Source organism: Electrona antarctica (assembly GCF_951216825.1).
Source record: "Electrona antarctica genome assembly, chromosome: 10".
Taxonomy (NCBI): Eukaryota; Metazoa; Chordata; class Actinopteri; order Myctophiformes; family Myctophidae; genus Electrona; species Electrona antarctica.
Window position 1 is genome coordinate 19,641,071 of NC_136791.1, and position 17,075 is coordinate 19,658,145.

Consider the following 17,075-nt stretch of genomic DNA (forward strand, 5'->3'; position numbering starts at 1 on the left):
ACTGCGGTCATTTCCCCCCCCACCCCGTTGCTGGCGCTTTTCAAGACATCAGATCACTTGTTGTGTGCCACTATTTTATCAGTAGCCCAGAATGCAGGAGACTCGCCCTCGCTCCCGATGAACTTATGAGCGCTCGGGCGCAGCGTGCGCTCGGCTGACAATAGGCATAACAAATTAATTACTACTAGTATGAAGCTATTCAGAGAGTCACAACAACCTCAAGGAATACCCAATAAAGTAGCCATTGGCGAGATTATAGACTTCTGCCTGTTCGCGATCGTCGGTGTCAAGGACTCTCAAAAAGTTGTTGAATTATGATAACTGGAGCATGGACATGGACAATGGATGATTCAAGACTCGTTTCAGTCAACGGCGTGTCGTACACCGAGGCACCGGCGGAGCTCTCCGAGCCTGCAGACGACCCGTTCACCGGACCCATTCGGGACATCGCGCCGTGGAATTTCACGGTGCTGGCCGTGCTGATGTTCGTGGTGACGACACTGTCCCTGGGCGAGAATTTCATAGTGATGTTTGTCACTTTCAAGTTCAAGCAGCTCCGACAGCCCCTCAATTACATCATAGTCAATTTGGCCATCGCCGACTTTCTGGTCTCTCTCACCGGAGGAGTTATAAGTTTCTTAACAAACACCAGGGGTTATTTCTTTCTCGGGAAATGGGCGTGCGTGGTGGAGGGCTTTGCCGTTACTTATTTCGGTAAGTCTAAAAAGTGCATATAGGTATACAGATGTTCTGCACGTTCACTACTACAACTGCAGATGTCAGTGTTGGAGCTTTTTGAATCGCAAATAGTAGGCAAATTGCTATAAATTATATGCAAATACATAATGCCGTCTCAGTCAGTCTCCCATCTTATCTGAATACAAAATAATAGACCTACATTTTTTACAGGACGTTTATTGATTAAAAAAAAAAAATAGGCCAATAAACAAATAGGCCTGTACCAATAGGTATAGGCTTACAATATAAATTAACCATGTTTATAATCGATCAACAGTGGTTACAGACCAGACATGCCCCCATATCAAAATTAAATATATCCAACTGATTTTGATTGATTACATATAACAACCTTATTGTTTTTCCTTCTTCTCTAGAAACGTTTTCTTTCACATCAGGATGTATGTTCATTAGACCAGTGGTTCCCAAAGTGGGGTCCGGGGACCCCCAGGGGTCCCTGAGGGAGTTCCAGGGGGGACCCAAACTAAATGATAGTTTGGAACCAAATGGACCCTTATGGGTCTGTAAACGGGTCCATTTGGTTCCATTTGTACACTCTCAGAGTTAAATTAACATTTATTTTACAATATAAATTGGGGTCCCAGAGATAGAAATGCTATTAAATGGAGGTCTGTAGACTAATATGCATGTCAAACTGGGGGTCCTTGAAATTAAAATGGTTGAGAGTCACTGCTAGAGACGTAAAAATCTTGTCTTATGGGGGGTCCCTGGCGTATATTTTCTAATGGTGGTCCGCGGGCTAATGAGTGTCAATTTGGGGGTCCTTGACATGAAAGAGTTTGGGAACCACTGCATTAGACTATAAGAGCAACAGGCTACCCTCCCCATGCAGTTAGGAGATTGAATGAATAGAATTATGTGCAGGATGTAAATTGTATATTATGTGAGGAGACTTAATTTAACTTACAAACCTTTTTATATATTTAATTTTAAAAACTCTCTCACGTCAATTTAGAACAAACTCGAAAAAGCGCTGCTCGGAGCACAGGGCTCCACCAGGTCATGTTATCGTGGGGCAGCAATGTTCGGAATTTGCCAATCAGGATGGAATACGAAAAATCGGACAGATCCGCCTTGATCACTTGACTATAGAGATAATGTGTACCGATTTTTCATGATGTTTGGACATCACGAAATGTAGGATTAATATCAAATGCTGTGCATAAATCGGACAAAATCGGCCAACAGGACATTGTGAAAATGGTGGGAAATAGTGGGAATGTGCGTGCAAAGTTTTAAGGAAATCGCATGCTGTGGTTTATGATTTGAGGCATTTTGTTCAAAATGAACCAATCCTTCAAACTTTGGAAGCCAATGTTAGCCAATCAGGAAAGAATATGACAAATTGGACAGATCTGTCTTGATCACATGACTATAGAGACGCAGTGTGCCGATGGGTGATGTTTGGACAAAATCAGCAGGAGTAATATAATGAAAATCACACCCGTGTGAAGTGAAGGGCGCTCTATCATCGCACATCATCATACATCATCTCATTCCGGCCAATCATTCACAATTTGGGACTAAAATAAATTATGATATGATATGAAAATGTATCTTCGCGCTGTATCGCCAAATTGTTACTGAGAGTTGAGAGGCTAGTAGCCTATACACCACATTAATGTTTGTGGAAAGTGCCTCTTCAAACCACCCATGCGAATTCTGTTTGATAAAAGAATGTGCTCCTGACTCTGAGATGGTGAGACCAGAGTTGGAGCTGCCTCGGCTTGAGTCATGTTGCACTACATTCACATGCAGCTCAGATCTCTGTGATTGGAATTTTACTATAATCAGCAGTGTCAATTCCTTGTGCTTATTGTGTTTAATTGTGTAGTCAAAGAAGTTATTAGATTTGCACGAGTGAGGCTGTGTTGGAGCTACTGGACACAAAACAATCCGGCCTCTGTATCAAATATAAATAGGCTATATTTCAAGGCAGCAACGTGTGTCGCTCTTCCATGGCCATGGGCCATAGTGTAAATCACTGGGCATAATGTTAAATTGATAATGGTCTCTTAAAGGCAATGGCAGGTGGCACAGTGATTGGTTTAATCATTGTAACGCCCAAACCACACCTATGCATAATGTAAGGGGTAATGGAGGTGTTTTAGGGACTTAGGCTGTGGCACAAGATAACACATTTTACGGGGCCACACCTCTCACACAATACTAAATCCCCAAATTAAGGAAAAGGGGTCCCTGCCGCAAGATGGAGCCCTATGTCTATTTGCTCAGACACTGATGTAAAATTCTCCATTCAACAGTCAATGGGAATTTAATGTTTGTGTAAGACGGACACTAAAAGCTGGATATAGAAGCAGCTATAGCGCCCCTCAAAAAATGTGTTTTGCAAGAATCTGCCTCCTGGTGGCGCTATAACAGGACTGTGTGTGTGTGTGTGTGTGTGTGTGTGTGCACAGTTATACTCTGCGAGTGGGCCAACAGTGGCGGTCGGAGATTAGCTGCTCACAGACAGACCGACGGTCATGCCGTCGTCCTGTCGGAGACAATAAATGTTAATTTAGAACAAATAAATGACTAAAGGAAAGACTCAAGGCATTAATTAGGGGGGGATCATAAAACAATTAATCTATTTGGCTTCCTTGTCTCTTTTCACTGAAAAACAGACTCTATAGTGTTCAAGGCTCAGTTCAAAGCCAAGCTCAAAGCCATCTCCATTTACTTTCGCCCTTTCTCTCTCTGATATTGTGACTTTGAAGAGGTTTTAATGGGCCTGACTGAATTGAACATCCTATAGTCTCCGCCCCGCTATTTTGTCCTCTCTCCTGAGAGCCTCAAAGGAAAGGTCCGCAGACAAGTAATTAACCGGGGCTGAGGGTGAGTAATATAGTAATTAAAATCTTTTTTTAGTCCATTCGGAAGCAGCCAAATGCAACTCTCCTGCATCATTAAACTATTTTAGGCATGGCACCTTCCATAAATGTGCAACACCAACCAATAAGACCTACCCATTGGGAATCATTTGTCCTGGGTATAGTTTCCTATACTCTGGTGAGAAATAGTATATCTCTGCTGTAGGGAGGAAACCTCATAACTCCAAAATGTTCATTTTTCAGGAAAATGAAAATACATTTTTCAGGAAATTAAGAAAACCATATATTTTTTAAAACAAAGCAATACACCCTCATCAAAGTTGGTGTTGTAACTTTATATATTGTCAATTACTTCCATGAGAGGGGGAGAGGTGGTGGAGTTAGTTGCTTTAGCAGACATTTTGAGGGTCCAATGGAGTTGGAACACTCTTTTGCTCAGAATTGTTATGTTTTTTGAGTGACTAACCCTATAAGCCCAATCCCACCCTGCCACATTGTTGAATGCCATGCAGCCTGTCCTGTTTCTCTTAGGAATTGTGGCCCTGTGGTCCTTGACCGTCTTGTCCTTTGAGCGCTTCTTTGTGATCTGCCGGCCGCTTGGGAATATCCGCTTGCGGGGGAAGCACGCCTCACTGGGCCTGCTGTTCGTCTGGTCCTTCTCCTTCATCTGGACATTCCCTCCCGTATTGGGCTGGAACAGCTACACTGTCAGCAAGATCGGCACCACCTGTGAACCTAACTGGTGAGACAACGTTTCTCTGTTTTAACGTCTTTAATGGTAAAAAAAGAAAAGGGGGACATATACAGTACTAGATAGATCGTTTCTTATTAAAATGTCCTACATCAAAATATTCCCAGCCTGCACGGGCTTAAGAGACACTCACAAAATGTACATACACAATGATACACCATAAACAAAATAGTAGTTGGATACATCGTTCTCCAACGTAACTGCCATGCCTACTCTTATTAACTTTCCTAAAACCAAAACTTCCTTGGTGAACAACCAACTTAACATACAACATTCAGACATCCAAAACAAATCTGCATGGTTCCTATCCTGGATGTTTTTCAAATAAAGAGTTTCTTAAATCATGGCACGGTGGACAGTGGAAAACAAAATGAAACTCATCCTCTACAACTCCATGCAGGTCACAAAGACCACACAGTCGCTGCTCCACAGGAATGCTCCACAATACTGTATATCTGCCCACCTCAACTCAACTGCCAGAGTACTTGTACACAGTACTTAGTTGGTATGGCTTGTTTTCTGTCAGATTTGCCTTCAGATTACGAATCTGAACAACCAGCTAATTTAGGATAGAATACGCAATTATTCCTTAGTCCTTATTAAGACAAAGTAATCTAATACTCCAGCTAGAGTGTGAGGAAAAATCTCCCATGCAGTGAACTATAAGTAAACACTGCTCCACAATTTGGTAAACAGACTGCTTAAACCTGTATTACAATGTATCCCAAATATCTGATATTCTATTCTAAAGTGATACACATCTACTACCGCTATATTTGAGCAATATAGTGACACGTTCTGTGTGTGTGCGTGAGTGCGTGCAGAGGTCAAGAAAGAAGCAGGCTTTGTCCTCAGTCCTTATGAGGTGCCATCTAGATAATGCTATTTAACAACCATAATCGAAGCCATGCAGACAAGGGGGCAGAGCAGTTGCCTACCCCCCCCCCCCCCCGTAAGGAACACTTTGCTCCGATGAGTGAATGGGTCAGACAATGCAAGGTGAGCGAATGGGTCAGACAATGCAATTATGAAACCATATTCAAGGAGATACATAGTAAATGTCTACTCTGCACACAGCTTGTGCTCTGTCAGAAAGCATTTGGTCATGTCTGCTTTCTCAGCGGGCACCACAGACGACACAAGTGTGGTGTGACACAGAGGCTTGACATGTGGTTAGGAATGCACAATTATGCTCAAAAGGTCCTTATATGCTCTGGAACAGTTTCCTTCCAGCGATCCTGAAGCGTCTAGGTTGAGGGAGGTAAACACAGCACAGTCGACTGACAACTATGCAGAAGCAGTGTATTCTCCGAGTTCCACGCAGGTGCTAAAATATCCCATCAATGCCGATTCCCAAATAACGCATGCAGAGCAGACCACAACATTAAAGCTGGTTCTTGTGGTGGTTTGTCCCTTGTGGTGTGTTGTGCTGGTTTGTCCCTTGTCATTAGGCCCACATTTTTAGTACATTAGCGCCAGTTGCTGATGATCAACATTTACCTTAACATTGACATTTGTCGTCATCAAACTAGAGATCTGAATTTTAAATTATAGGTAATAGGTATAAGGTAATGTGATATTGTGATTAATAAAAGGGGAAGGTTTAAGTGATTTTCACACAGGTGGCTGCGCCAGGCAGAGGGCTTGGCTATATGCTTTAACACTTACAACTTATTGTAGGGTTGGGATCAGACTTTGAAGATATGGGGTGCCATACTGTACCTTTGGTTGCTTTGTAAGCCGACATCAGTGTTACAGTATGTGCTTGCAGTAACAGGGAACCAATGGAGGGAGCGGAGAAGGGGGGACGGGGACAGGTGAGAATTTTGGTTGGTTGGAGGCCAAGCGTGCTGGATGAAGTATATTCCACAGACTGGGTGGAAGAAAAACGTTGATAGGGAAAATGAAGGACGTAACATTCCTCAACAGCTGCTGACAAGGTGGCCACGGTGCTTAGTCGCTCAAGTGAAGCTGCTCAGTGAATAGCGGAGTGCAGTGGATAAAAGAGGCTCCCAGGTGTGAGAAGTGTGTGACTGCAGGAAAAGTCAAGCAGAGTGCTGCTGAAAGAGAGCATACACGCTCTGGATAAATAAAGGGTAAACCATAGACTGTAGTAAACACTCAAAGCCAGCTATTTATACACAGACAAACATGTAGGCTATACTGTATATCAGTGCTGCATTGTACATGGTAGTTATAGGCTGCTCTGCATAATCCATAATTAATTTGAAAGCAGCAGGTGCTAGACATGCAGACCATTACATCCTCATGAGAATTACACACATGATGCGCATGTGTGGTATTATCCTTTTTGACGATAAATTGGGCTCAAATTGGGCTTCTTTCTTGCTATTGAAATGTGATCTGACATTTCACATCAAGTCAGCGATGGAAGTTGTTAAAGGAGTTGTTCACCGAAAGAAATGACTTATTTTCAATCAATTACACACCCCGAGAAGCCTTGAATTCATGGAGTTGAAGCCATTTTCAGCTAATCTTCATCTAATTGGTCCTCACTAATGCTCATTATAATGTATGGTACAATTTTTGTCTATTCACTCTGTCTCGGAGGAGGGCTGTGAACAGTTCAAAAACACGCCTACCACAGTGAGATCATCGATGGGGAATCCCAGCTATAAGAGAAACTGCAGGATTTCAAGTTCCAGGAAAGTTAGCATGCGAATGGAGGCCTTTGTACTCGAGTTAATACAAATACAACTTTTGAAGAAAATAATCTACCATACAATGATCAATGGTCATTGAATTGGGTTACTGAAGTGTCCATAGGCCTCCTATGAGACATAGAATGAGTAGGCTACTTTTGAACCCAAAGTATTTTTAAAAGCACAATCAAATGTCACTCAAATGAGACCAGGAGTATCTATACTTGGACTGGAAGTACTGCATGGGGTTGAATACCCACTGGTTGCTTGTAATGTTTACAGTCTAGGATTAAAGTTCACAGTACTGTAAACCTTCTTTCCGTCCACCAGGTACGCGACCAATGCTATAGATCAAAGCTACATCCTCACTTTCTTTGCCACGTGTTTCATTCTTCCTCTGGGAGTGATAATTTTCTGCTATGGAAAGCTGATACAGAAGCTCAGAAAGGTAATGGCAGCTTAAAGGTAGTGTAAGTGATTTTCTTTGGTTAAAATAAGTGCTAAAAAGTTCTATATTGTGATAGTACTCAGTGTTTGTTGCAGTAACAGGAGTCTCCGTGTCTCACCAGCTCTTTATTAAACAGAAAATGCATTTTCATGAACAAAAACTGAGATATCAATTTTACCCAATCAGGATAGAGAACGAGTCAGGATCGAAGTGGAATTTTAAGTGATGACACAAAGAAATGAGCAGACACAATTGGAACTAACACATGTACAAATTATGCTCATGAATAGCTACTCTCTCCTGATTGGCTGAAATTTTGTGACCTACCTGAAAATGTATTTTCTGTTTATTAAAGAGCTGGGGAGAACACACACTCTATGAGTACTATCAGAATATAGTGATTTAACCTTTTAACAAAAATACATTTTGTTTTAACCAAAAAACATCCCTTATTGTAAACTACCTTTAACACAAGAATAACACACATACAATTTACATGGATTCCAAGTATGGTTGTATGCTTCACTTTGTCTGATAACAGGATAACATGTATGTATGCCGTTGCGATCAAAACCATGGACAGCGGCGTATAGATTTAGAGAGAATAGACAGTTTTGTCGGGCCGTAAACAAGGAAGTGAACAGCTGGCGCGCATGCTCGAAACATGACGCTGAGCGCTGTACAGGGGCAACGCGTCGCCTAGCAATGGCCCAGTCAAAAAATAGATTTTTAGATTTTTAGCTTGGACTCCTCATGCATAGAAGGAAGCATGAGGTCAGTCCGCTGCCCCCAGGTTGGCAGAGGAAGTGCAGCGCTCAGGATTACATTAGATAATTAACACTGGGTGAAAACATAAAAAAAAAATATATATATTATTATTTATTTGTTTCCCCTTGGAGCCAAGGTATATGGCAGCTGCCATATACAATTGACGCCCCTGCACCCTTACAGGCTCATCCAATCCAAATATAGGCTAGGTTTTTCAGAAAACTGTAAGGATTTGGAAGACATTTATAAAATCGTCCTCAGGTCATTTAGACCTGACGTCAAAATAAAAAAATGTATTCTAAATGCTGACAGTTTTCTGAAATACCATATGTTTCTATATCAGTGGTGCTCAATATTTCATGTCACGGACCCCAAAAATGTAATTGGCCACCGATCCCCATCTGAAAATATGTTGTTCCAGGGACCACCCAGAAGCAAAGATTTGAGTTAAAAACGTTCGCATTGAAAGAATATATATTCAAAGATTTGCGCCACATTTTCACGATTTTTCAAAAAATAGCAGACCTACAAGCTCGTAGTGCGGCACTCGGTGCCGCGCTATGAGCTTGTTAGATCTGCTATTTTTCAATAGCTAAAGTATAACATAATGCTTAAAACACCAAAAGGGGTTCCCGTCCAGAATGGGTTAACCGTTGCCTACCTTTACAGGTGTCTCACGGCCGTCTGGCCACCGCCAGGAAGCCCGAGCGCCAGGTGACCCGCATGGTGGTGGTGATGATCGTAGCGTTCATGGTGGGCTGGACGCCGTATGCTGCCTTCTCCATCCTGGTCACGGCCTGTCCCACCATCTACCTTGACCCCCGGCTGGCCGCCATCCCTGCCTTCTTCTCCAAGACGGCAGCCGTGTACAACCCCATCATCTACGTCTTCATGAACAAACAGGTAGGGGTTTGGTAGACCTTATTAATACCGCACGTGAAATTGCTTTTGCATCTGCGTTGTTTAGACTTACAGTATTAGAGGTGCCACAACTGCTAAACTAGATTTGATTTACGTTTTTGAAATCTCCTGCTGTAGCAGTAGCTCACTTTTTAATGCTTTAATCAGTCAGTCAATCAATCAAACTTTATTAAAGACACATGGTCCATAGTGACATAAAAAACATACAAATGCAAAGACAAACAAAGGTGGACATTGTCCACATAAAATCATAAATTAATATGCAGGCTTACACGCCAGTGGTTCCACAGTTTAGAAACAAACCTGACTGAACTCAATATACTGTAGGGTTAGTCAGAATTACAATAATGCTGTTTGCAGAATCAGACAGCCTACACACATACATGTGTACCTGAGGTTCTATAGAATCAGACAGCCTACACACATACATGTGTACCTGAGGTTCTATAGAATCAGACAGCCTACACACATACATGTGTACCTGAGGTTCTATAGAATCAGACAGCCTACACACATACATGTGTACCTGAGGTTCTATAGAATCAGACAGCCTACACACATACATCTGTACCTGAGGTTCAGGTGCAGAAGCAGGTGGGTACGCCGATTCTGACAAACATTTCTCTTGCACTGCTGCACCGTGGCACTTTAACCGGTCACGTATATAGTCGCCGGACTAACAGGATGTGGGACTAACGCGCAGTCCCCTACAGAACTACTCCAGCACATTAGTTACACCTGCAACAGCTACGGCTGTTTCTTTGGAAGGTCAGTTGGAAGGTCAGATCAGATCAAATCAGGTCTCGCTTTTAAGTGTGCTTTACATACATACTGTATGAACACAAACAAAACGGTCGCATCCTTCCATGATGAACAAAGCAAGTTGTAATGTCACTGTGTTCAACAATGACAATGGCCCGGTTTCCCAAAGGACACCTCTTACACCATGGTGTAAGTCTAAGAGGTATGGTGTTGCACATGCTCAGTTGCCCTCTATGGCATGGCAGCCAATCAAACACTATGTCCTTTTTTGGGAAACACTGTCAAACACAACAACATAGAAATACACAACCTAGACTAGAGCACAGCCATACCTGTCCTCATTGCACACGTAAGGCCTCCTGCATGAATACACAAACCTGTTTCCCTAAAGCCTCTTTAGCCTACACACACCTGTCGACATGTGGCAGTATTAAAACCATTCGCAGAGAAATGTGTGGTGCTAGTGGTGACTTCTCATTTAAATATAAAAACTTTTAAATTAAGGCTTACTTCAGCATCAAAGAAATTAAATTGAATTAAAAAAATGTAAGAGTGAAGAGAGCCATACCCGAGGCGGGGTTGGCGAAAGGGCCTTTCTGTGTGGAGTTTGCATGTTCTCCCCGTGTCCCCTAGGGTAGGTACCCTCACAAAAACATGCAGTAATCCTGGTCTCTAAAACTACCTCCCCCTGGCCAGCCGGGGCGCCTGATGGAGGGGAAAGGAACTGGTCGGAATAACGTGTTCCTTCCACGTGCTACGTCCGGCCAGGGAAATTCCCTCCTGTCAGGTGAAAAGAAGCAGCTTGGACTCCTCATGTATAGAAGGAGGCATGAGGTCAGTCCGCTGAAAATGAAAAAAAAAAAAAAATGAAAAAAAAAAAGAGTGAAGAGAGCCTACTGTCAGCTGTCCAGCAGTCCAAATATTATTAAATTACATTTCAGAATGGTAGACCTGAGGCCTGAGGCCTACCATACCAGGCCTCAGGCCTGAGGCCTACCATACCAGGCCTTAGCTCTGGTCCATAGCATTCTACTGCTTCTACGATGCCCTGCAGTATAAGGCTATGGGACTTTCGGTTTTAAATCTCAAATCGAAATCAGACCAGCCTCTCCTCTTTAGTGGAAATCTCACGAACATTTGACCTACTCACCAATACAAAGACGGGTTGTGTCAATAGAAAGCCTACTTTCCTTACTGGACGCACTCTGAGCCCCCCACCACACGTATAAACGGTACTTTTTGGCCAAAAAGGGATTTCGTTTCCACCGGGAAAAAAATACGTTTAGTTACTCCAATGCGCCCTCTACTGATATTGCCCAGAGAACTGCCTCATAGAGAATATTTTTCCTCCGTTCTGGCCAAAAAGTACCGTTTATACGTGTGGTGGGGGGCTCAGAGTGCGTCCACTAAGGAAAGTAGGCTTTCTAATGACACAACCAGCCTTTGTTTTGGTGAGTAGCAAAAACGTTCTTTTAAAATACGCTAAAGAGGATCGAGGCTGGTCTGATTTCGATTTGAGATTTAAAACCGAAAGTCCCATAGCCTTATACTGCAGGGCAGAATCGTAGAAGCAGTAGAAGGCTATGGACCAGAGATAACCAGGCCTCAATTATTAATTATTAATTATTCCACTGCAATGCCTCTAACCGAGTTCTGCTATCAGATACTGTAGCATAAACTACAGGCAAGAATGATCATGTAGTTGCCCATGGCTTTAGAGGGAGACTAGCTGCCTCCCATGTTCATCTGGGAATCGCACGCATGCAGCCTGCATGTCCATCTAAACGCCCCAGTTCTGGGCTGTGTGCATACATACAGTATCATGAAAAAGGGTCAGCAGGCAGCCAGTAGCGCAGCATGCTCTTAGAGCTAGCATCGCCTTCCCCAGACCGTATACAAGTCTATGGGCTCTATTATGCACACAGAATAACTCTTCCTATTTCCGGGAGCCCTAGCTTCCCTACTACCCTTTTGGTGTTTTAAGCATTATGTTATACAGCTATTTTTGAAATATCGTGAACATGTGGCGCAAATCTTTGAATATATATTCTTTCAGAGCGAACGTTTTTAACTCAAATCTTTGCTTCTGGGAGGTCCCCTGAACAACATATTTTCAGATGGGGGTCGGCGGCCAATTTCATATATTTTTGGGGGGACTTGACATGAAAATGTTTGAGAATGACTGACATAGAAACATGAGTTTTTTCCAGAAAACTGTCAGGATTTAGAAGACATTTTGTAGAATCGTCCTCAAGTCTAAACGGGTTAAGCACTTACTGTATACGTGCCCCTGATATTTCTCCCAATTTCTGGCTTGTCTTTGATCTATATGTCCACTATATATAGTTCAGGAAGTGCCTGATCCAGCACTTCACCGGCATGGGGATCATACCAGAGAGCAACATGAACCCAACCTCGGACCGACCCGGGATGACGGCCGAGAGCCAGACGGGCGGCGAGATGTCAGCCATCGCCGCGCGCGTCCCGGCGGCCGCCCACAACACTTCGCCCAAGTCGGAGGATCCGCCCAGCGACTGCAGCACCTTCGCCCAGCTCCCTATCCCAGAGAACAAAGTGTGTCCCATGTAACAAAGTGTGTACAGTAACCATTCTGTCCTTCTTATACCCTATATAATGTCGATCACACTCTCCACGTTCTTTTTTGTATCCTGCTTCATGTATAAGAGTATCATGTATAAGAGCTCAAGAGTGTTTTCAGACACGCAGCTCTATGACGAGTGACACTGGAGTTTTCAAGGTTAAGAGTGGATGGTTTTGGTTTCATCCGAGTGCTTTTTTTTCCCATCCACGTGTATATTGAGGAGTTGAAAAATATTAAGCACTTTCTTTGTGTATGTGTTTGTGGAGCCGTTTCAGGGTGCCAAGCAGTGCTGTAGCCTATAGGGGCTCTATTTTCGTCCATGCTAAACCCCTTATCCCTAAAATTATTTAATTACTATATTGAAAAACATTTGAATAGTTAAAATAGCCAATCTACAAGCTCAAAACGTGTCGAATTAGATCGGCTAGTTGAACTACTCAAAAATGTTTTTTTTAAATAGTGAAAAAATAGTAAAACATTTTCTTTTCCAAAACTTAGGCACAGAATACTATGTATATAGAGTAGCCCACGGCGGTATAGACTACACCACTGGTGCCAACTGTATCCAAACAGTGTAGCATTTCAGGCACTTCATTACAAACCTTCCAAAAGAAGACTAATCAAAACGACATCTTCCGCCCGGCGCAAAGTGGCACTAACGGGAGCGCACATTACTGCCATCACCCGACCGACACAGGTGTTATGATGACACGGCCCCATTGTCTAAATCAGTGGTTTTCAACCCCTTTTCATATCAAGGCCCATTTATTCTGCATTTGAGCCACGGACCACCATCTGATGAGATAAGATCTATAAGGGTCCATTTGGTTACCAACTCTGCATCATTTAGCTGTGGAACCGCCTCAAGGACCACAGGGGCAGCCCTGGACCACTGGTTGAAAACCACTGGTCTAAATAAAATAAAATATATATCTTATGCCTATTTAGCACTCATGGTTATGTGGGTCGTACGTGGTCAGGGCATCTCATGCCTGGGAGTTTGCACTCCACGTTAGCTACTCTAAACAAACGCACAGCACAAACATTTCCTCGATATTCACCCTATTCACCTCCCTGACCAGAGTATATATTATTAGAGACGTCACCGAGAGGAAACACTGAAGCAAAAAAGATATGTTGGCCCGAAAGTATAGGTACTGCAGCTCGAGCGGCATTTGGGCCAATCACATGAACGCGCCGAGGCATTTGGGCCAATCACATGAACGCGCCGAGGCGGCTGAGCTAATCACATGAACGCGCCGAGGCGGCTGAGCCAATGCACAAAAATAACAGCGGCGCTCGTTCATGCCTCGCTCGCAGTGCACGCGTTCACACGGTACTCGTTCATGTGTTTGTGGCCCAAATGCTTCCCAGAATGCACTCTGTTCCATTCCCGGAAGAAGGGGTGAAGTTGCCTCGAATGCGCTGGGTGAGCAACTCAATGCAAGTGGATGAGAGGAGAAATCCGGTGACATCCAGTGTTGATTTCGTCGACTAAAACTAAGACGAAAAATGTTTGTCGACTACCTTTTTTCACTGATGAAAACTAAATGAAAACTAAGCTATGGTGACTAAAACTAAACTATGGTGACTAAAACTAAGCTAAATGTATTGACAATTTCGTCAACAAATAAAAACTAGACTGTGGTACTAGTGGACAAGAGATCCAGTATAAGTCGTTTTACACTAATGGTTGCATGCTGAAAATAGCCGATCTACAAGCTCACAACACGTCGCAGCGTTACGACGGCATCAAGGCCCGCCAAAATACATTTTAGTCGACTAAATCACCTGTAGATTCAGTCGACTAAAATCTTATATTTAGTCGACTAAAACTAGACTAAACACTAAAACATTCCAGGTGACAAAAATGTGACTAAAACTAAATTAAAACTATTCAAGAGACTATGACTAAAACCAAAATCTGCTGCCAAAAACAACCCTGGTGACATCTCTATTATATAAAACTCTATGGTGCGGAGCCCCATATCATATCAAGGTGTTTCCTGTTTACCAGTGTTGCCCATGTCTGCTTATAAGAGACTTTATAGGCTTGTTTTTAAAGTGTATAGTTACTTATTTGGGCTTGCTTCCTAATGTTTTTTAAAACCAATGGTTCCCACATTTATTTTTTTCCTGTCAAGGACACCCAGATTAATGTTTTTTGTCCGTGGACCCCATCTGAAAAATATTTTGTGCCAGGGAGGGAGGGAGCTCCAATTTTCTTTTTTGTTTTAGAAAATAGCACGACTACATCCTCACACAACGTGTCGTGTGCGATGTGTTGTTGAGCTTGTAGATCTGCTATTTTCAAATACAGTAGGTGAGCAGGTATTGAATGAAGCAGCAGAAAAAAGGGCAATGGACTCGCCCTGGAGAAGGGGCCAAGAATAAGGTGAAAGCATTGCGATTATTAAGATGCGGCTATAATGTATGTGGTTCACAATGCACACAAACTGATTGCAATCAAAGTCCGTCGGATTTCAATACAAAGTTTTACAATTTTAGGCATTTATCAGACGCTCTCATCCAGAGTGAATAAGCAAGTGTAGTGCCCTTTGCCTTGTGGGAGACTGGGGTTTGATCCCAGCTCGGTTCTCAATTCTATCACTACATCTGGCGTAGTGGGCAGGACAATGGAGGAGGCTCTCGCGCGAGGGACACGAAGAATGTGCATTGTGAGCGTTTTGGAGTACGAGGATGTGCTTGCAAAGACTGAAGGGGTATAATGTAACGCCCCAGACAAGACAACAGCTCTGACTGCCAAAGGCACGGTATAGATTGTGCGTCGGTTTGCCGAGTGAGAGACTGCATGGGGTTCGACTGGGGTTGGGTGGCCATAGCTGAGCCCGCCTGGGGAGCGGGCTCACTTTTAAACACAATACAACTAATGTTCAACATGGTAGATTAGATTTCTGCGGGACTCCGCATTAAGGTAAAACAAACAAAAATGAATGGTCTGGCCCAGATTATCATATTGCATTGGGTATAAGGTATTTCTTATTGCTGAGACAATATCTCTTCATAATTCCTCTCATCCTGTAAGAATGTGGTGAAACATATTGCGTCCTGGTTATCCTTATCTGTCTCCTCAATGAACAGCAGTAAACAGTCGTATATATATATAGAAAACTCAGACTCAAGGACTCACGAGATGACGCATGTCTTTGTCATGCTTTGGTGGTTTAAATAAAGAACAACATAACTGAGAACGAGCGAGTGATTATTAAGTTAATGTGTCAAGATAACAAGGATGTGTTTACTATGGAAAGATAAACACCAGTGTTATAATTAGCTGTCTGGAGCATTGTTAAAGTAGCACTTCAACTATTTCCAACCATATCTGCATATACCGGTAATTGGTCATCGACTCATTTCCAAGCTTTTCTCATCTCAGGAGAAAAGCTTGGTAATGTTAAGGCAGAAGGTAGGCACAGAATCAACAAAACGTCAATGTGAGGTACTTGTAACCGCCAGGTCTCAGCCAGTGTCAGTGTGATAATAGTGGCACCTTTTGGATCTTATTTGGTGGGCTATGAGCTGTTCACAAAATGTACTCCAATGACATCATCAATGGGGATTCCAAGCTATTGGAAACTTAGCTATAGCCTTTCTCTTCCTGGAAAGGTATAGCACACTGAAATAGACGTCATTGTACAGAATCAACGAACCCTGTTTGGAGGAAACCACTGAGTAAGGTTTCTGACCTGTCCACAGGACCATCTAATAATTAAGCAATATTACATGAGAGTGGGCGGTTTAACGTCATTAATGCACGCCTGCGATGCTGCAGGAACGAGCCCGCAGGGCGAGTTCCGAAAGCAACGCAGGCGTTCCCCTCTCATGGAAGTAATTGACAATGAATAAAGTTACAACACCAACTTTGATGAGGCTGTATTGATTTGTTTTAAAAAAATATATAAGGTTTTCTTTATTTCCTGAAAATTTTATATTTTTCATTTCTTGAAAAATGAACATTTTGGAGTTATGAGGTTTCCTCCCGACAGCAGAGATATTTAGCCACAAGCTCTAAATACTTTTCATGTCATTATACTGTAGGTGAAAAAATGTCATAGCAGCTCACAACCTTGTGAGCTCATATAGACTGTTTTGGCTACTTTTTCACAATTGTATCATACAACGACAAGTAGTATGATACATACTACTTGTCGAAGTATTAATAGGGCATTTATTTATTTACACCCGTGTAAAGTGAGGGGCGCTCTTATCATCGTACATCATCATGACTTAACACATTGAGAGCCCACGCAAAACTGCCCAAAATCACTTTCACCTAGAAAATCCATTCACATTTTTTATAATTCAGCTGTGGAGACACATGCTGGAACTTTTTACTTTGAAATGTTTTATAGTTTCTGAGTTATTTAATTTAAACGCCAAATGCCTTCTCAATGGCGAAAACACAAACTTTGGCACCACGTATCAAAAAAAAAAAAAAATCATTGTTTTGATTTTTTTTAATAAAAAAAAAGATATATATATATATTTTTTATAAAAAAAAAATATATATATATATTTTTTTTTTCAAAGACATCTACAGACGTCT

General features: G+C 42.4%; 1 protein-coding gene across 1 annotated transcript; it reads left to right on the forward strand.

The window, feature by feature from the left end:
• Window positions 1-341: 341 nt before the first annotated feature.
• Window positions 342-12,495, forward strand: valopa (vertebrate ancient long opsin a; the record flags this gene model as incomplete). The annotated part of the gene is made up of 5 exons (XM_079511849.1): window positions 342-714; window positions 4,125-4,335; window positions 7,338-7,455; window positions 8,893-9,126; window positions 12,253-12,495. 5 exons carry the CDS (start codon window positions 342-344, stop codon window positions 12,493-12,495), a joined length of 1,179 nt encoding a protein of 392 aa, XP_079367975.1.
• Window positions 12,496-17,075: the final 4,580 nt, after the last annotated feature.